The 22010-nt window shown below is 44.7% G+C and overlaps 1 protein-coding gene across 4 annotated transcripts in view; it reads left to right on the top strand.

Moving 5' to 3' along the window:
- Window positions 1–22010, top strand: part of NRDC (nardilysin convertase) — a 2107381-nt gene that overhangs the window by 1851805 nt on the left and 233566 nt on the right. For all 4 annotated transcript variants that reach the window (XM_086952436.1, XM_086952435.1, XM_086952433.1 and 1 more), the window contains one exon: window positions 13106–13158. In XM_086952436.1, coding sequence (XP_086808562.1) covers window positions 13106–13158 — 53 coding nt within the window. The remainder of the gene's footprint in view (window positions 1–13105; window positions 13159–22010) is intronic.

The raw sequence follows: 22010 nt of genomic DNA, 5'->3' as shown, positions 1-22010 counted from the left end.
AGGGTTGCTCTAAAGGAGCCCTCTGGGTAGACTTGGTTCGTAGTCAATGGGTTAGCAGGTTCCCTCCCTTCTGATGACCACTTCCTAGGGAGTATCCCAAGATGCACCATTCTACCCACTCCCAGAATGGCAGCTTGGCACCCCTCTATATCCAGAGCTCCCTCGCCTAAACCAGAGGTTTGGCTACCAAGGGGGCTACACGCCTCCAATAAAAAACAGTTTGACAACAGGTTTTTCCTCTCCTACACGAGTGACAACTAGTCGGCCTAAACAATGGGGCTGGTCCTTTCCCAAGTGCTCCACATTTGCTCTTGAAAGACTATTTCAGCTTTGAAGCTCTCAGTTTTGGGCTGTTTAGCGTCTGGCAGGAGGGAGGTAACACCTCTCTTTAGTGCAGGTCCCTATTGTCTCTTTTCCTGGCAGTCACTTGCATGTTTCCCTAGGTGGACAGAAACCTGTCACAGGTTCAAACACCTTATATAACCGTTCAGGGCGCATGAGATTGAAGACAACAATGTTGCAACTTTGTAAACGTTGCACTTTGTTACATTAATTTCGACTTGAGGATCAATTCGGTCTTTATGTAACAAGTTGTTTGACACCTTGGAGTATACGCTTTGATCACACGCTGGAGTTATTAAAACTGAGGGTTCAGTATGTAACCCTGTACTTGCCAATAGGGCAATCATGTCTCTCCATAATAAAAACGAGTTTTATGTTCTTATGGCCAGAATATATAAAATACATGATCTGCCAATGATCTGTCTGCACCCTGCTTAATGCCTTACATTTACGTGGTTGTCACTGTCTATGGCCATTTTGTTGTCAATAATCCAGTACAGCATCATCACTGACCATGAGTGCACTATTGATAACAATCACTCTGCTGACAACAAGCCGTCTATCGACCAGTTTAGCAATGGCCACACTGTCAACAGCTGCTCCATCGCCAACAAGACCTCGTACAAAAGCATCTAAGAAACAGTTGATGGCTCAGTTGACGAAAGTACATCTTTTTTTCTTGAACTCTTCTATCCGAGAAAGGAGTACTATCAACACTAATTATTTGGATACTCCAAGGTAGATATCACTTGTGCCTCTTAATGTTTTTGATACTGAGAATGACTCTAAAGATGAGGGTCCTTTTGGTATATCAACAAGGCTGGCAAGATTCGGAAGATGAGAGGGACATGTCCCCTCCCAAAACAGGTTTCAACCCCTGTAATGACTGTTGCAAACAATTGTCTGTTACAGATCCTCACCAAATTTGACTGTGGTGCTAGGGGTCAAGCCACAAGTCAAAGGCCTGCAGGGACTGCATGTCAATGAACCTAAAGGCCATCCGAGACTGTGTGGCGAAACTCTACATCGACAAGCACTGGAAGACACTGCGATGAGACAGATCCAAGAGGAAAATTCTGTCCTGGTCCTGTTAGAGATAGAGAAGTCGCTAGTCATTCCAGGCATTGGTCTTGCTCTCAATCCAAATATTCTAGTAAGTTGGGGAAACAACAGGAAATCTAAGCAATTTTCGACTCCTTTCTGCCACTCTTACTCTCTTGAGCAGGTACAGGTACTGCCCCATACTTCTTGATCTTGCTTCCGATCCCACAGCTTGTTCCAGCACAACCCAAGTTTCCAGGGCAGTCCGCCACTCCTAAACAGATTGAAGTGTTCTGCAGGACCATGCTTTGGGTCTTCAGATCCCTGCTGACTCCCTCTAGCACACCTGAGGTCCCCAGGGAGCTGAGAGATTCTCCACCTCGATTACCGGCAGGGGGTTCCCCCTCAACGCAGCTGTATCCTCCAAGCTGATAACCAGGCTGTCTCCAGCTTCGCTATCAACTCTACCTCCAGCGCCATGGACCACACTGGTTCTCTGCGCATCGACGCTGATGTGGACTCCGTTGACTCCAAAAGATGAGGCCCCAATTGACCTCTCTGACATAGAGTTGGTGCTGGTTCAACTTCAATCAGTCGCACCTGACTGCCATTGAGACGCCCCTTCCGCCGCTTGATCCACCTCCACAATAACAACACACCCTACATTCTCTGGTCAGCACGGATTTGGGTAACAATTACTATTAAGGTGATACTGTTGGCCAGTCTTATCATGAATAGAATTGGTATGATGACCTGCAAGTTGCTAGTGGCCATGATACCCCCGATTGCACTCTCCTCTCACCCTTAAGCCTTGCCACTAAGTAGAGTGCATCCTTCACTATGGTTATGTGTATCACGGCTGAAGACCTTGACCTCCAGCTCCCCACTGTGTAGGTCAAGGCCAGTGTACTTAGGGAGTTCCTTTAGCCGAGGTAGACATCTACTAAGCCCCTTATTCCATGTATGGACACCTTGTTGGGGACATGGGCCAAACCTTGCTCTAGGTTGCCAGTCAACCTTCAGATTGAAAAATGCCACCACCCTGCCCCGCGTGATCTGGCATTTTCTTCTCAGCACCCTCATCCGGAAAGCTAAATGGTAAATGGTGTCCGCAAGCAAAACCAGTCCCAACATCTTGCCAATTACTCCCGCAGATATGGAATCGAAACAAGTGGAGACATTGAGGAAGAGTCTTTTTATCCACTAGCTTGGTGCTCCTGTCCTTGAGCACCTGTTGCCTGTTCTCACACCCTTTGAGACTCAGTGCCCCTGCTCCTCCCATGTGTACCTGATGATCTCTGACCAGTCCTCATCAAGGTCAGACAGGAAGGCCGTGATGTGGCAAGTTAATTTTTCCTTGTGGCTTGGCCAACAATGAGTCAATTGGGTGGGTTGTTGGGATCAATTTATTTGCCATTTGTCCACCAAATTTTCAGGAGATGTCATTTCATACCTAATAGACAAGCTGTTTGATAGGACTTGTCTATTTTTTGGGACAAGTCAGACTATTCTCCCTAGCAGTTTAAGGAGAGCAGGGCTATGGCATGCTCCCTGGGCCTATCTGCCCTGCCTTGCCTGCCGCATCTGCCCTACTGATCCTTTTGTGGCTATTCCGTCAGGTAATCCAACCTCAGCATGACATCGAATGTTTCACACCTGTGGTGCCTGTGGTCAAGGTTCATGGGGCCGCCCAGACCATTGCCTCCCCTGCAGTCTCCACCAGGAAAACCCCTTTAGCTTGCCCTTAGTGGAGCACAACCACTCGGTGGGAGAGAGGATCTAACGATACTTGCTGGTTTGGCAGGCCATAACATCTGACAGGTTAGTCCTGCAACTTGTTTGGAAGGGCTATGCCTTACACTTAACCTTACCTTCAGCACTCCTGCACCCTCCACTGTAGCGATTCCCCTCCACCCCCCACCAAGTGCAGACCTTTATGGCCAACATGGCTTGCAACAGGCTTTCCGCACGTAACATTGGACATGGTTGCTATTCCAGCGGCTTTCTGGTGCCCAAGAAGGACAAAGGCCTTTGTCCTAATTTAGACCTAAACCCTCTCAATGACTGCCTCCAGAAGCAACAATTCAAAATGTTCACACTGGCCCAGAGCTTGTCTGCCCTAGACTCTGAAGACTGAATGGTAGCATTGGGCATTCAGAACGCATATTTCTCTTGTAGGGGATTTCCGCGTATAGTCATAAGCACTTGAATAGACTCGCCCATGTGCCGGGACTATTCAAGCACTTATGAATGATCACAGAAATCCCCCTACAATTGAACTGGAGTTACAGGTAAGAAACTATTCCGTCCTTATACTCTTGCAGCTGGCCTATCAGCGCTACCTGCTGTCATGATGTGACAAGAGTATTTTCAGATTGCTGTGTTCAACTTCGATGTTACCATTTCTCTTGGGTGTTTATGAAAGTGATGGCGGTGGTGCCAGCACATCATTGGGGATCAGGGGTGCCAGTATTAACCTATGTTGACTGGCTGTTGAAGCCGAGCTCGCCCCTCGTTCACCACCACCAGACTACAACAAACTTCCTGTCATCTTTGTGGTTCACTATCAATTTGCCAAAGTCAAACCAGACTCCTCCTCAGATGCTCTCCTTTCTCAGAGCCATTCTGGACATGATTCAATTTCATGCATTTTCCCCCAGAAGAGTCCAGGTCATTCAGGCTATGATTCTGATCTTTTATCCTCGGTTCCGATTCCAGTGAAGTCGACTCTGAGGCTGCTGAATCTGATGGCCTCTTGCATCCTGCTGGTCAAACACACCAGGTGACATATGCAGGCTCGGCATTAGGATCTGGAGTCCCAGTGGGTCCAACATCAAGGGAACCTCTCATCCCATGTTCAGATTTTTGAGGAGATTGCAAAAGATCTGCAGTGGTAGTTGCTTAACCACAATTTGGTTAGTGACCGGCCCCTCTGTCTTCCCCACCCAGAGCTGATAGTGTTGAGTAATGCATCGCTTCTGGGTTGGGGTGGCCATTTTGGAGAGGTGAAGCTCAGAGGCCTCGGACAGACTCTTGGTTGCATATCAACCTTCTTTAGTGGCCCACAATTTAGTCTGCATTGAAAACCTTCCTTCCATTCATCAAGGGGAGGGTGGTACTGGTGATCCTGGACAATACCTCCACCATGTGGTTCTGCAACAAGCAGGGTGAGGTGGGGTCTAGGACCCTGTGCCAGATGGCCCTGCGTCTCTGAAAAAGGCTGTCCCACCAAGGAATATTCCTAATGGTGAACCACCTTGCAGGGTCCTCTAATGCCAGGGTGGACAAGCTTAGTTATTGGCGCCTCACGGATAATGAGTGAGATTCATACCCTGTGGCGGTAGAAGGTCTCTTCCTCAAATGGGGAGAATCATAGATCGATCTGTTTGCTAGAGTAGAGAATGCACGGTGGCAGCACTTCTCTGCGTTTGAGTTACCCAAGTGTCTCTTGCTTAGAGACACGTTCTGCCTCAAGTTGAACGTGGGACTCCTGTTTGCCTTTCTGCCAATACCACTCTTGCCCAAAGTTCTCAAGAAGATCCGAACCGATCGGGCAGAAGTCATCCTGCTGGCGTTGGACGGGGCACTAAGAGTATGGTATCCAGAACTTATGGGCTTGAGTATCTGTCTTATGCTCAGGCTGCACCTCCGGGAGGACCTGCTGTTACAACAAGAGGGCAGGACTCTCCACCTTCATGTCTGGAGTTTAAGCAGTGACCGCTCTACACTGAACACCTTGGACCTTCCGCCGGGTGTGGTTGATGTCATCTTGGCAGGCAGGCATCCCTCTAAAAAAACCTGTGTACTCCTGTTATTGGGACACATTTGTGGCTTGGTGTGGTGCTTGGCAGATAGACCCTTAATTATTGTCTATATTGTGGTTTCTTTTGTCTCGAGTCTGGAGAGGCGTTGTTCTGGGCACATTTAAAGGATACCTTTCGGCCTATTTGCCAATGCTGGATCAGCCTTCTATGTTTAGGTCTCCTGTTATACGCTTTTTCAAAGGTTTCCTACATTTTTTCCTCCTCCTTTCTTTGTCATGCCACAGTAGAACCTTAACTTGGTCATCACATTTCAAATGTGCACTCCATTTGAGCTGCATCACAGCTATTTCATGCGGCCCCTCACACTCAAGATCGCGTTACTCAACGCCATCAGATCGGCGTGAGTGAGCTTCAAGCACTTTGTGTCAACCTGCCGTACATCACCATATTGCCAGACAAACTGCTTTGGCGGACCCAGGCATACTTTTTACCTAAAGTTGTGATGCCTGTTCTCAGGAGAAAAGAGAGGCAAGGCTGTGCAGTAGCAACCCAGCCACCAGTGTGTGCTCTTTAATAGGATCTGCTACACATTGGCTAAAAATCCTCCTTCAGATGGACTGCATACTCATTATACAAGGGCCGAAGATGCTACCATTGCATTGGTATGCAGAGTATCTGTCCTGGAATTTTGCCAAGTGGCTACGTGGGCATCCCTTCATACACTCATGAAGCACTATTGTCTGAACAGTCTGGTTGGCAGAGAGGGGCATTTAGCCTGCAGGACTTTCTAGTTTGAGTTTATCCACATACCTACCTCCACATAGGTACTTCTTTGGTATCTATTCAGAAAGTTAGGAATCAGCGGCTACAATTTTCTATCAGAAGAACAATTGATTTACCTTTGGTAACACTCTTTCTGGTAGAGACTGTATCTATCAGCAGATTTGTCACCGACTGCCCCATTTTCCCTGTTCTGTGGTCTTACTCTGTCCAATCATAAGATCCGCTATCACAGAATCTGTACACTAGTCACACTACTTTGCTTTGGTCCTCTGCATCAGGGGGCAGATTCAGTCTCCAAAGCAACTGACTTCAGCGCACAGGAGTGGCACCTATATAGGCTCTGTACATCACTTCCTGAGTGAAACTGCCCCAGTGCAGAGTCACGCAGCAGCACCTACAGGCACATAAAGTTGCTACTGATAGAGTCCAGATACAGACTAGCACCTGGGGAATATTCAAAAGGTGAGGAATGTGTAGCTACATTACCAAAGGTAAATAACTTGTTCTTTGGAAACATCGGGGGTGTAAGGAAACACTGGGGCAGGGAGACATGGACTCAGGGAAAGCCTTTCTAGATTGACATTAGGCCATAAAATATCAAACATAAGACCAATTTGATAATGTACTAGAGCTCTTTAGAAACAGAGGCGCTTAGGATAGCCAGGGAGGTAGGAACAAGATGCCCAATTTTCAATAGCCCACATTGCAGACTACCAGTGAATTCCATGACGATGCAGAGGCATCGGGTCTAGTGCACTTGTAAGGTTTTGGATTTACTGCATCCTTATTATGTACTTTTTTTTTTTTGTCCTCATTCTCTACCCAACTAGTTCCATTTTACCTTAGAGATATCCACACATCATCTCAGTTTCCTGGATATGTAGGCAACTAGAGATTATATCCCTTGCCTACCGGTGTTACAAGATACTCATAAAGGCTCAAATTGGGAACCCATGGGGGGCCGCCTTACCGGATTTAGCCAACATATTGGTATCAGGGCACCACCTGATTTCACCGGAGATATCTGCGAAGTAGCAGGGCAGCGTAATCATAGGACCGGGGGGGAGGGTGGGGGGTGGGGGGACCTCCGTCCACCGTATCAAGGGTACCCCCGCTGTAGAAATTTCCAGAAGGCCCGCTTTTTTTGATTGCCTGATCTCATAAGGTCCAACCTAAAAACTTGTAGCACTGATGACTGCCAATCAGAAAACAACGGAGATGAATGCTCCTTCCATTTTTTACAAATCTCTCTTCTCGCCAGCAGGATTGCATACAAAAGAAAATACTTAGTAGGACCTGTAACACCCTCCAGCAGGCCAAATATTACCAGCGAGAGATCAATTTTCATGGGGCAGTCGAGAGATGATAATGATTCACCAATAGCGTCCCAGAAGGAAGACAAGGCAGGACAGCAAAAAAACATATGAATGTCTGATGCGGCTATTGTCCCACACCTCATACAAGATACAGGAGAGCCCTTTGAGAATTTTGAGAGTCTCTGGGATGAATAATAGGCCCTATGCAGGGTGAATAGATGATTTCTACGGAGTCATGCTGGTTTAACTACCTCCCAGAATGTTTTACAGGAGTTTAGCCACCGTTGTTCATTATCCTGGTCCGGGAGAGGGCTATCCCAGAGTTGGCCAGCCAATTGGAATTCACCCTCTACCTCTTCCAATATTGAATGGTACCAGAAGGAGACTTCCTTCTTTGTCGGGGGTTTGCTAGTAAGCTGGGATTCTAGATGGTTTCCTTCTCCAACTGGGAATTTGCTCTGGGTTACTGACTGTGACTGAGCCCAACTTGCCATCTGCAGGTATTTAAACCTAGAGAGGCCAGGACCAATCCTCTCCCTAAGGGATTCCCATGAAATAAGGGTTCCTTCCACAAACAAATCCCCCCAAACTTCCACCCCAGCTTCCCTCAGCTGTAAGGCCAGTCTATCTTTAAGCCATCCCAGGCCACCTGGTGTATCCCACAAGGGAGCCATGTTAGAAAAATATCCTAATGCTACAGTACTTCTCATCTTAGCCCAAGTTCTAGCTAGGTTCTGTAAAACCTTTAGTTTCATTTTTTTAAAGAATTTAGAATCTCCAAATTTAAACAAAAAACCCTCCTGTGGTAACATGGCTCCAGTGAGCATAGCTCGAAACATACACCCTGCCCCAACATTAGTAGGCATTTTCAATAGCATGCGTGAGTGGGAAAGTTAAAAAGCCCATGCATACAACTGAAGATCTGGAGCAGCTAGGTCTCCCTTCTCTCTACACCCCCTTAGCTTCTTCCAGGCTATCCTGGGTGTGTGGTAAGCCCAAAAAAAAGAATTAATATCACTCTGTAACTTAAGCAGTGGTACAGACTAACAGTGGTTCTAGGCAGGATTGACATTTTTACCAAATTTATTCTACCCAAGTCAGACCAGGGTAATAGTGACCAGGCACGCATGAGTTTCCTACACTCCTTCGCCACAGATGAGAGGTTGATTTCAACTATTTTGGAGATGTATTGTAAGATGTTAGTTCCAAGATACCTCATCCTAGGGCTAAGCTGTACTTCTGGTTGAATCTCCCCCATATTTCAAGCCATGATTTCTGTTTTAGATGCATCATACCCAGAGACCTCTCCAAAATCCTGGGCTAGCTTAATAACCAACGGGAGGGTTGTATGCAAATCGGAAGAAAAAATCAAAATGTCATATGCGTAAAGCCCTACCTTTCTCTCCCACTCTCCATACCTAAAAGTCTTGATGTTAGGATCATCTCACAGTTATTGAGCAAAAGGTTCGATGTATAAATTAAATAGGAGAGGGGAGAGAGGGCAGCCCTGACGTGTACCCCTTGAGATTTTCAACAGGTCCGATAAGGTGCCATTCACCAGAAGACAAGCAGAATGATTTTGGTATAATAACCCTATCGCTCGACGAAATTTGTACCCGATATTAAACTTACCCAAGACCTCAGACAGGTACAACCAATTGACCCTGTCAAAGGCTTTGGTAGCATCGAGAGTCAGAACGGCTAGAGGGAGTGATTTGGCGGAAGCAATATCTATAGCGCTAATCAAATCATACGTCAAATCACTTAATTGCCGACCCTTCACAAAGCCTCTCTGGTCCTGGTGCAAGATGTCACCTGCCACCAGCCCCAGTCTTTTGGCCATAACGGAAGAGAAAAGTTTGTAATCGGCATTAAGTATAGATGTTGGTCTATATGACCCGCAATTGGAGGCAACCTTGCCAGGTTTGAGAATCCAGGTTATAGAAGCATTGTCCCATGAGAAGGGGGGCCCCTCCCTCCTGGAATACTTGATTAAAAAGAACAGTCAGAACAGGGACAATTTCCTTAGCCATGACCGTATAGATTTCCGAAGGCAGGCCATCGGAACCTGCCGCTTTCCCTTTTTTACAGCTTGCAATGGCCACGTTAACTTCCTCCTGCGTTATCACCCGATCAAGGTGAGCTTGCTGGTCTACAGTTAGGGAAGGTAACGAGAGCTTACTTAACCAAGTCCCTATATAGGAGGGATCAGTACTGCTATCTTCTTTGTATATCCCTTGAAAAAAGGACTCAAAGGCCCTCCGAATATCTTTATCGGAGGTAAACATTGAATTGCCTTGTTTAATTGACCCAATATTATTCCAAGCTTGGTCCGTCTTAACTTTCCTGGCGAGGAGCCTACCTGCGCCTTCGCCATACTCGAAATGGGCAATTTTACTCGCCTTCCACCTACGAAGTAGGCGTGTATTAAGGACTGTTTATAACTGACCTTTTAATCTTGTTAGTTTATTTTGTGTTTCATTTCGAGTCTCAACAGAAGTGTTTATGAGTTGATCTAATTCAACTTGCAATTTTCCAATCTCTGCCTCAATAGTAGAGATTTCTCTTGTATATAGTTTCTTCCTATAGGCAGCTCTGCTTGTAATTTGGCCCCTTAAGAAGGCTTTGTAAGCGTCCCAAACATAAGCTATTGAGCCCGAGCCTATATTTGCTTCCATAAACCACTTTGTCTCCATAGTTAAAGAGGAGACCTCCTCGTCTTCCAACAATAAAGAGCAATCAAAATACCATGATCTAGGTGAAACAGTAATCATTCCCTCCAGCTCCAGCTAAATTGCTGAATGATCTGATAAATGAGAAGGAAGATATAAGACATTTTTAACTATATCTTTCAATGCCTGGCTAACTAAGATAAAATCAATCCTTGACTGATGCCTATATTTGTAATTGCGAAATGAGAATCCTAACTTTTGCCCTGACCTTAACCTCCAGATATCAAAATAAGCAAATTGCTTCATAGCCTCCATCAAAAAAGTCCTAGTTTTAGAGGGGACTAAAGCACGACTGTTAGATGACTTATCAAGTTATGGGTCTAATACTATATTAAAGTCACCCACCAAAATAACTGGTTCCGGAAACAGTAATAGGTGTGAAAAATAGATTTAAGGGCAGAAGGGTTGTCCTGGTTCGGGCCATAGTATCCCACAATGATGATCTGAGCACCCGAAATATTAATAGTCACTATGACCCTTCTGCCACACGGATCGACTAGTTTTGAAATAAGGCGAGCCTTAACTGATCTCTTAAAAATAATCGCAACCCCTCTGATATTCATAGTCTGAGCTGTGGAGATTTGAAAGTCTATCCATTTATTATTCTGAGCCATTAGAAGCATCTCTGATTCCAGTAAATGTGTCTCCTGAAGCACTATGACTTGCGCACTAGAATCTCGAAGATACTGCAGGAGCTTATCCTTTCTGGGTCTAGTGCGCAGGCCATTGAAGTTCCAGGAGAGTACCTGCAAACTACTCATTTAAAGAATAGCCTCTCTCGCATCGTACCCATTGGCTCAAAGCCCCCGTAGGCATGTCAAATCTAACATTGATTGTAGGTGTATTTGTAGAAAAAATTGTTTAGGAGAGAACGAGGATTTTTTAATTTTTTTACCTTGCAACACCCACCCCTGTGCCCTACAGCCAACCCTACCCCTCTCTCCCCCACCCCGGGAACCCTTGTCCCAACTTTCCGGACAAAGTCCAGAGGGTTGCACCCTGCAGGCTCCCTGTGACCCCTACTCCCAATAAGCAAAAAAGTAGAAAGAAGAAGAGATGTCAGAGATTTTTTTTTTTATTTATCGAATGTAAAATTACATTGCTGCTCTTTTTCATTTCAAAGAGTTATGTGAATAATGGATATGGATCGACCTGAGAGCCAAAAATGTAGTAGGGTTACCAACAATTAAACCAGAATCTAAGATAAACCTAGGTCTAGGACTAGCACCTACAGGCACATAAAGTTGCTACTGATAGATTCCAGATCCAGACTAGCACCTGGGGAAAATTCAAAAGATGAGGAATGTGTAGCTACATTACCAAAGGTAAATAACTTGTTCTTTAGAAACATCGGGGGTGTAAGGAAACACTGGGGCAGGGAGACATGGACTCAGGGAAAGCCTTTCTAGAGTGACATTAGGCCATAAAATATCAAACATAAGACCAATTTGATAATGTACTAGAGCTCTTTAGAAACAGAGGAACCTGAGGATAGCCAGGGAGGTAGGAAAAAGATTCCATATTTTCAGCAGCCCACATTTGGCCCTAAACTACTTAAAGCATACTCTGTGGCATATAAATGCTACTCAGTCAACATATTGCAGACTACCAGTGAATTCCATGACGATATAGAGAGATTAGGTCTAGTGCACTTGTAAGGGTTTGGATTTACTGCATCCTTATTATGTACCCTTGGAAATATTTTACTCTTTATAATACATTTGCTTAAGTATGTTATACACACATACAGAGAAAAATCACACACTTCGTATAGAAATTCTTTTAACACACTGTGTAGGTGGGCACCTGCTGACAGTTACTCACTGCTGATAGTTACTCACTGGTTTGTGAAATAATGTTCTGTATATTTGCCTGATGTACTTTTTAAGGGAAATACATGCAAGTAAAAGTAAAGGAAGTCTGAGCTTTTCGCAACCAAATATTTAACTAAAATTGAAGAAATGTATTGTTGTAGCCAAAGTGTTCTGTAGATTTCTCTGAACTGGAAAAACATGAAATGTCATCTAGCAGGAGATTTTTCATAGATTCACATGCTTGTATTCTTAAGGCTTAAGATCTGACCTGATTGGGAATAATTCAGACATGTCACTTGAAAGATATCACTTCTGGAAGACTATAACTAAAAAGTTACTTAACCGTTACTATAAAGCTTAGGCAAGTTTCCTTTTACAGCATCTCCCCTCATGTACAACTGAGGGTCTACCTCGAGGGAAAACTGCAACTACATTTCTTTAGATGGACAGTCTTCAAAGCTTAGGCTACTTTTAGAGGGTTATTGCTGATTTTGATCATCTCGCATTGGTTTGGGGATCTCCTCACTAGAAACGGAGCCAGTGAAATCACAGAACTTGTCTTTTTATAGTAGTTTACTTTCTTCTCGTAACTGTGGCTCCAGCCCTTGGTACCTTCTGCCCTCCTACAGGATTGTCCATTTCACCCTATACCCGAGATGAGACATAGCAGAATTAGAGTGGGATATGGCTGACCACCACCCCTAGTAGCCATCATTAGTAGAACCAAATAACTCTCCTCACTTAGACTAGACAGTCCCAGAGGACCATCACACGTCCCCGGTGATGGCACCAGTCAGCTCTAGCCACCATCCTTTGAGTCTTTTGTAGCACAGGTGGCTCTCTGGCTAGAAGGTCCAGATGCAAAAGGGTCAAGGTGAGTTTTTTTGAGGCAAATATTACATAACCCATCTGTAAGATCGGACTGGATATGAGAGTGCAGGAGTGGGATCTTTAAGGTCTGCCAAACCAAAGCTTCAGGAGAGTAATGACTTCAGCAGGATTAGAGCTGCAGGAGTGTTTCATTTGTCTCATTAAAGGACTATCTTTTGAGGAGTTACTCAAAGAATTGAAAACTGAGCAGCCACGAATCATACACTGAGCAAGAACTGTGTTTTAAATTGGAGGAACAAAGGAGACAACATCTTGAGTAATTTCTCATTTAAAATTCCATGATATTGTGCACCGAAAACGACAGAAGCTATTTTTGTTTGGCAATTTTAATCATGTTCAAAATGCCATTCTACTGCATGGGGTAAAGTACATCTTAAGTCAGGGCACCAAAATGGTAATGTTTTTGTGCTGCATTTTTTCAGATGCATATGGAAGAGCCCTGTTTTGACATGTTGCGGACCAAGCAAACCCTCGGGTGAGACAAATGCATGTAAATTATGAAATGACTTTATTTTTTGTGGACTGCTGTCTATTGTATATCCTTTAATTTATTTGTACTTTCACACATCCTTCAGTTTGTATTATTCTGTGTGGAATGTGGTGCTCTGTTAAGACGAGCCTTATATTGGGGCGGGAAATAAAGTTTTTGTCCCTAATCCGGAACCATCTGGTTCTTCCCTGTGGTTCTGCTTTTAAATCAGTTACTCTATAACCATGAAGTCCAGTTGTCCGTGGGACCTGGTCTAGGTTTGGGGATCATTGCATTCCCGTATTCTATTGGGTGCTGAAGCCTCTGGGCAAGCTTTAACTTTGAGGGGTGAGAGAAGAGACCTTTTCTGTTTGAATAATAGTTTTTTGGGTAAAATAATGTAGCTGTTTTCGTCTGGGCAACAGTGGCACCCACTTAGTAGTTCATTGGGGCGCCCATGGATAGATAAGGCCATAGCAAACTTACTTCATGTTTTCTGGCACCTTTGTTGCCATTGACTGGGAAATTGTAAACAATATAATAATCCTCACAAGTCCCAAAGTCTTTTGAGTTTGCCCGAGCACATCCCTGTACAATATCATTGGCCCTAAGACCAGTGTTCTAGAAAATTCAACTCATAATCACTATTAGAACATTGACCCTCCGAAGCTTGCAGGTAGACAAATTCCATCTCTCCTGTTCGCAGACTACACACTACTGATCGCACAAACACCTATGGGCATCCAAAATATACTGAAACAGTTTACAACGGCCTGCACTGACTTTGGTCTAGAGATAAATTGCTCAAATACCAAATTCATGGCTTTTAACCCCCATCACGGTTTCAGAGGGAAAATTAGGTTGGGCTCAACTATGCTTGACCAAGTTAAGGTCTTCGACTACTTGGGTGTGAGACCGAATAGTAATCTGAGCTGGACAAACCCGATGGAAAAGAGTACCGTCACACTACAGTATGTCAACTCAGCAGTGGCCCAAAAATTAAATCAGTCTGTTTACTGCTCCATTTCTCCAGCTTTTGAAATACACTGAGCTTGAGGTTTGGGGGAGCACTCTATGGTGCAGAACTGTGAGGTCTGGACAAGACAAAGAGTGTAGCGCTGGCCGAAAACAAGTTCATAAGTTCCTTATTAAAACTCCCAAATAGTACTCCACTTCTACCGGTTTGGTTAGGTCTTGGTTTAAGAAGTTTTAAACTCATAGCAGAGTTGAAATCTCTATTGTTCTGGGTTAGAATATGGTCCAGCTAAACAGATCCTAGTAAAAGAGGCAGTATAGAAGTACAAAACCTGGATAGAGGAACAGGACGGGTGAAGTGTTTCAAATAGGTGAGGAACTGGTTAATGAAATTAGGATTGAAGGCCATATGGGAAGACCCCAAATCCCTGACAAAAGATGCAGTACCTTTTCTAAAAGCGAAGTTCTGGGCCTATATCCAGGACTCATGCTATGTTGCTGCAGTGCAGGGCTCCCTAACAGGAAAGGTTTTGGAGTTTAAAATTATTTTTCTATTTGAGTCAATAATGGATTAAATTGAAACTCCACATGCTCTATTTTAATTTTTTTAATTTTATGTCAACCAACCAGCAGCACATAGCATACAAATATTGCAATCTACATTATTCAGGAGCACATAGTGTTTGATGTTATAGTCTTAAACATACACATATCAACTGTCTCTGTGTGCAGTATCCCCATCGACAGGTGATAACTCGTCGTATATGTGTCTACACTTCCCACCCGTCAGTCCACCTCTCCATATTTCCCAGCATCTGCTTTGTGTGGTGCTCTAGCCTTGTTATCTCACGTACTGGTTACTTCATGAATCAGATCGTGAGTCAGATTCCTGCGCTACTTGTAGGTAGCGGACAAGCGGCTCCCAGAAGTCTCTGGGTCGCGAAGCTTGGGGAATGTCCTCTGAATAAGTCTTCAGTGTAGTTTTATAATAGGTCATGTCCGTGATCCAGTCTTTAAGTCTGGGGGGGGTCTCTTGCTCCCCACCTCATCGCTATGTGCCTTTTCGCAAGCAATAATGCTACTGCTAAAAATGTCCTGTGTCTAGCATGTTTGACTCTCCTGATGCCCAGTATGCGCACACCAAACGGGTGTTGGGGATCTGTTCCGATAGCATTTCAGATAGTGTGGTTGTGACTTCGTCCCAGTTGTGGGCATGACTATGAAGTGTGTATGAAGTGTGTAAGAAGTCCGCGTTCAGTGCCTTGCACCTCTGGCAGGTGTCTGTCTCTTCTAGGCCCAGTCTGTGTAACTTGGCCACATAGGGAAACCTAGCAAACCTGTATATTTTTGAAAACTAGACACACCGGGAAATCCAGAATGGGGTGACTTGACTGGCTCTCACCAGGTTCTGTTACCCAGAATCCCTTGCAAGCCTAAAAATGTGTCCAAAAAACAAATTTTCCTCGCATTTCTGTGTTGGAAAGTTCTGGATTCTGCGTGGATCCACAAAATTCAACGCACCCCATGTTCCCCAAAGCCTTCCGAGAAAAATGGTACCTCACTTGTGTGGATAGGCCTAGTGCCCGCGACAGGCAAGTGCCAAAAACCTATTGTGGAGACATCAAAATTACCTAACAAAAAACAACCTGGTTTTGCAGGCACCTGTTTTAGTGATACTTGTCACATTTGGAGGAGTTCAGCTTCAAGGGGATAAAGTCTCACCTTCAACCCAGGGTTATGGAGCTCAGCGCAGGATAAGATTTCAGGTTTCACCCCAGGCAGGAGGTGTGAAAACAAAACACTTCACATACTCAAGAAAGTGTATTTAACCCATTTACAGTATCAGAACAAGGCCTTGGGCCTACCTCCAGCCACCAGTTTTACTAATATTTGCAGACACTAAGGTGTGTCAAGCTTCAAGGGGATGAAGTCGCACCTTCTACCCAGGTTTATGGAGCTCACCTTTTGAGGCAACATCGACATTGCCTATCAAAAAATGTTTTGGACCCTTGCCTGTCGCGGGTACTTGGTCCTCCCACACAAGTGAGGCACCATTTTTATCGGTACACTTTAGGGAACGCTGGTTGGGTGGAAATTGGTGGATCCACGCAGATTCCAGAACTTTCCACAACAGAAATGTGGGGAAAATGTGGCTTTCTTGACATTTTTTTAGGTTTGCAAGGGATTCTGGGTAACAGAACATGGTGGCAGGCAGTCGAATTAACCCATCCTGGATACCCCTGGGTGTCTAGTTTTCAAAAATGTATGGGTTTGCTAGGTTTCCCTAGGTGCCGGCAGAGCTAGGGTTAAAAAACGACAGCTACACACTTCGCAAAAAAAGGGTAAATTTTCTTTGTGAAAATGTGGTGTCTTCACGTTGGGTTTTGAGCCCTTTCCTGTCGTGGGCACTATGCCTACCCACACAAGTGAGGTACCATTTTTATCAGGAGACTTAGGGGAATTCAGATTTGTAAAGCAACTGTTATTACCTGTTGAGTTTTGATGCATTTCTGCCTTCCAAATGAAAGACATTGTGTAAAAAAGAAAGCATTTTGAAAAATGACCAATAATTCTCATGCTAGTATGAGTATTCACAATTTTGAAAATGTGCAAATATGTACTGTTTCTAAACTCTATAATTTGTACCATTTCAGAAATACATAGGTGTCTTTCATACCGATTTTTCCATGTATACATTTTCGCACAATAATTGCTATATACCCGGTACATAATAAAAAGCCATTACAAATTGCTACTCAGTTTTTGACTCTGGGTTTGTCTGCTTCTTGGTGAACCTATAAGTCCTATATATCCCCACAACTAGGAAGGTCCAGTGGATGTAACCGTATATTGCTTTCAAAGAGATGTCATAATTACAAGAAGTTACCGGTGAAAACGTTGACACAAAAGGCTGTTTTTTCCAACTAATTTTCAATTTATCCAATATTTAACTGTTAGTTTCTATAAAGAAACCTTGATGGATCTACACAAATGACCCCTTTCTGAATTCAGAATTTTTTTAAATTTTCTAAAATGTATAGCTTTCCACGATCCATTATTGCTTTCATACTCCTTTTTACCATTAACTGGAAGGAGGTTGAAAGCACTAAAAATAGCAAAAATAGGCTATGTCCCAGAAAAATGCCAAAACTGTGTAAAAAATATTGGTTCTCTGACAAAAGACTGTCATTCCCTAAAAGCTGGGAAAATGGTGATTTCAGCCCCACAAACCCTTTTTTGATAACATTTGCAGGGAAAACCCAGAGGCTTTCATTTGTAGCCAGTTTTTCCAATTTTTCTGAAAAAAAAATGTTACTGTATTTTGGCTAATTTCTGGGACCCCTCCAAGGGAATCCACAAACCCTGGGTACCTTTAGAATCCCCATGATGTTGGAAGAAAAGGAGGCAAAATTGGCGTGGATACCTTATGTGGTCAAAAAGTTACAGGGGCCTTAGCGAACCCAACCCCAAATAGCCAAAAAAAGGCTTAGCACAGGAGGGGAAAAGGCCTAGCAGCGAAGGGGTTAAAGGTACTACAACTGATTTGTCCCAGTTTATCCGGAGGCCGGCATATTGTTCATATCTAACATACTCCCTAATAAGTGGGTTTAGATTCCTATCTTCGTGTGTGGTATAGAGGACCATGTCATCGGCGTACAATGCTATTCCGATGGGGCAGAGGCCGAACTGCAAGGCCTAGTCAAAGTGTTTCTGGCGAATCTTACAGGCCAGTGGTTCTAGGATTAGTGTGAAAAGCATTGGTGATAGTGGGCAGCCCTGCCTGGTGCCGCGCGTTACCTCTATGGGGTTGGACGTGTAACCATTTATTCTAACCCGTGCCTTAGATGCTGCGTATAGTAGCGCTATCCATTTCAGTAATGGCTCTGGGAACCCCATTTTGCGAAGAGTGATGAACATAAAATCCCACTCCACTGAGTCGAATGCCTTGACAGCATCCAGAAGGGCCGCAGCCGCCTGTATATCCGGGTCCTTTGGTGGTAAAGTGCGAATATTGTGGGTGGTGGAACGTGTTGGCATGAAGAATGCCTGGTCTGGCAGCACCAGGTTGCATAGGAGCGGTTGTATTCTGTTCGCTATTATTGTAGCAAAAATTTTAGCATCTATGTTTATCAGGGAGAGGGGTCTGTATGACTCGCATTCAGTGGGATTCTTTCCCGGTTTCTGAAGTGCTATCAGGAATGCCTCACTCAGTGAAGTCAGGAGTGTGCCTTCTTTGTGAGCTTCTTCAAGCATGTCAGCGAGATGTGGGATCAGAGGATTGCGGTATACTTCATAGATCTCGCCCGGAAGGCCATCTAGCCCTGGTGCTTTATTGTTAGGGAGGGAGTTAAGGGCTTCTATTATTTCATCTCTGGTAATATGGTGACCGAAGTATTCACGATGGGTGTCTGATAACCATGCCAGTGCCACGTCCTCTAGGTAATCTCGAATTTCTGATGTGGAAGACTGTGCCTGAGCAGTGTGCAGTTTGGTGTAGCATTTAGTGAAGCACTCCTATATAGCTGGAGTGTCGTATACTGGTTTGTGCTGCTCACCCTGTATCTCTGTGCTGTACGTCGAAGTGAAAGTGGGCCTAATTTTATGTGACCACGCTCTGCCAGGTCCTCCTCCCTCCCCATAGTTCCTTGCAGTGTATTTTCGCAAGATGTACTTTCTCGTCTTCTGCATACTCATTATATTTATCAATCTGTGTTCTGATGTCAGCCAGTAGAGTGTCGTCATTCGTGTCTTCGAATTCGCGTTCCAGTCTAGTGATTTCAGCTTTTATTCTCCCCAATTGTCCCTGTATGTCCTTTAGTATACCCGCATGTTTACTAATACAATGTCCTCTTATTGTGACTTTGAAAGCCTCCCATAGTGTTCTTGTGCTCTGCACTGATCCGGAGTTATGTTAAAAAAAGTCTATTATAGCTTGGTGAAACTCTTCCCGAAACACCTGGTCTTGTAGTGCCGTTTGCCTCAATCTCCACGTGAACTGCCTTGGGGTGTGTGTCGGGACTTGTACTGTGATACGGACCGGGGCATGGTCTGAGAGTGTTTTAGGTAAGTGTTCAATGTCAGTAGCCCACGCGCATGCATCTCGAGTTACCAGCCAATATTCAAGTCTGGACCACGTGAGGTGCGTTGAGACGCATGTACCCTCTCTCCGGTTCGGGTATCTATGTCGCCATATATCCACTATGTCCCAGTCCTCCATCCCATCCTTCAAAACTTTGGCCGAATGTTTACCGTATCTATCAATCCCAGTTGATCTATCCAGTGTGGGGTCTAAGCAGGTGTTGAAATCACCGCCCCAGAGGAGAGTGCCAGGTTTGAATCCACATAATTGCGTCCAGATTTGTGCGTAGAATGATGGGTCGTCATTATTCGAGCCATACACATACACATTCACAATCGTTATGACTGTGCCCCCAAAACAACCCTGTACTATAACATAGCCCCTTGATCATCTTTCACCGTATGTGTGAAAGGTGTATTGCGTTTCACCCAGAGCAGAACTCCCCTCGCATAGGAGGAATTAGACAAAGTCATCATGTATGCAGCCCATCGGGCCCCTATTTGTGTCTCTCTCAGTTCGGTCAGATGTGTCTTTTGTAGGCAGGCTACGTCTATTTTATGTCTGTCCAGATACGCTATAACCTTGCATATTTTCTGTGGGTTGTGTAGCCCCCTAACATTCCACGTGAGAAGTGTCAGCGGTCTGCATTGGCCCAAGACATTAGTCGTCTGCGGATTCTCCGCCATCTATTCCGTGCATATGTCTACAATAAATAAAAGTGTCTCCCATTTTCTGGTGGCTACTTTGCAGTTGGTCAGCATTTTCTGATTATCTCCCTTCCCCACACCCTCCCACTCCACTATCCCCATTCTAGTGGAGACATTCCCAGCATTAACAAGTAATATTACCCCACAAAATGAAAAAAGAAGAAACAATACAACAATTTGTGTGGTGCACACGTGGGGATCAGAGCTGCCCAACCGTTGCTTATAAACAGCGGAGGAATATGCCAATACTGATGCTTGAATTCAACAACTAAATTACCAATGTAAAGACAACAATTCAAAACATGTATGGGATAATGAATAGCTCTTTATTCTGGAGTATTTTCAATTATGCACAGTTTTATAGTTAGTGATGCAGTTCAAAACCAAATTATATGGCAACAATGAAAAAAGGACACAAAAGTGGGATAAAACATCAAACACACCATCACTCATAGTTCTTCAAGCATGTCACAATCAACCATCTCACATTCAAACATTCAAACCGTGTACTCCACGCAATTTGGAAGGTAAATAAACCAGTTGGTGTGGTACTTAGGCCTGCTACAAAGAAAAATAACTTTCCTAATATTCTAGGCAATACACTATAAGCTGTACGGTTAAATCATAAGATTGAAAACATAGTCATCAAAATTAACGTGTAAAGCCACTAGTCAAGATGCAAAACAGTTATGCACCAAGATACAACAAGCAGACCAAACGGCCTACGCGTTTCGAATCCTTCTAGTTCTCAGGATTCTCATCAGGGCCAATCAGCTCTGTAAGGAGAAACAAAAAAAGACTAGTGTATAGAGTATGGCAACCAAGAGACCTCACGAGCGCTACTACACCAAAGTAAAACTACAGCTTACCAGTTTGTCCTAAAACAACGAAGGTCTTGTACATAACGATCCACTCCTGCAAAAGGGAGAAAAGAGAAAAAAGCGAATTTTGTAAGGAATGCACCCTTTGAAAAGTGAGAGGTCATGAACATAAACAAGCAGTGGTGGAGGACGTCAAGGCGACCGGCTAACCTCATGGTAAGTGGATCGTGTCCCGAAAATGCTGGTATAGACTCCTCAGCTTGCTTGGGTGAAAAAGGGGGCGGGCTGGGCAACCTGTCGTGATAAGCATACCAGCGGTTAGCTTGGCAGAGGGCTATAATTCTAACATCGAGCATCACTAGTGGTGGGGGGCGCTAGACAAGTGCGGAGGAATCGTACAAAGAGTATGATCTTACCAGGTTCGTTCTTGGGCTGTAACCATGTGTGGAGCCGTAACGGAACGGGTCGTCAGACTTAATCAGATTGTAAGCGTGTCGCACTACAAAGAAAGGGAGAGCAGCACGGGTTAGGCAGGGTGTGGGCAGCATTGTGGCAAGTAAATTTGCGGTTCGTGTCGCGGAGGTAATCCACTTACCGGTGGCGGTACCGGGTGTGTAGCTCAGTCCTCGCCTGAATCCAGGCTTGAATACTGCACATGCGCTAGCGCAGGGAGACCTGGGTTATGAAGTCGCCGAGTGCTACACGGCAAGAATCATGAGCATGCGCTGTCATTAACGCAATGGCTGGGAACTGTGTCAACTTGTGTGCATGCGTGATCGCATGCAAAGTGTTTTATGGGAGTGGTAGTCTCTATGCTGTAGCAAAAAAACGAGACTACACCGCTGCCGGCAACAAAGCTGTTGAAGGATGGGGAGTGGAAAGCATAGCTTCACTGAAGTTAAGGAAACGGGCATTCAGGGGTCGAATTTCGACAATCTCCAGTGGACTGGAGGGGGGGGGGGGGTTGGATGCGAGTGGGGGCCTTGTTAGACTCAAAGGCGGCTGGGACAAGGTACTAAGGGGGTACACTGGGGTTAAACGGAGTTGCACGGGGGTGCAGGAGCGGAAACTGGGGCCACCAGGGGTGTGGCCAGGGTTTTTTTTTGTTATCAGATGGTATCAAAGTCAGGTGTCTGGTGTCAGGGCTACTACCAAAGGGAAGATAATAGACTCACACATCTCTGCTGTGGGTCAAGAAATGGCATCCAGGGGGACCCTATAATTTATAAATTTCAGATAATTCGTTGAGGCCTGACACGGCCGTGTCAACCTTCA

This window comes from Lissotriton vulgaris, chromosome 1_1 (genome assembly GCF_964263255.1).
Source record: "Lissotriton vulgaris chromosome 1_1, aLisVul1.2, whole genome shotgun sequence".
Taxonomy (NCBI): Eukaryota; Metazoa; Chordata; class Amphibia; order Caudata; family Salamandridae; genus Lissotriton; species Lissotriton vulgaris.
The sequence above is the reverse complement of the archived record's forward strand: the minus strand, read 5'-3'. Positions and strand labels throughout refer to the sequence as shown.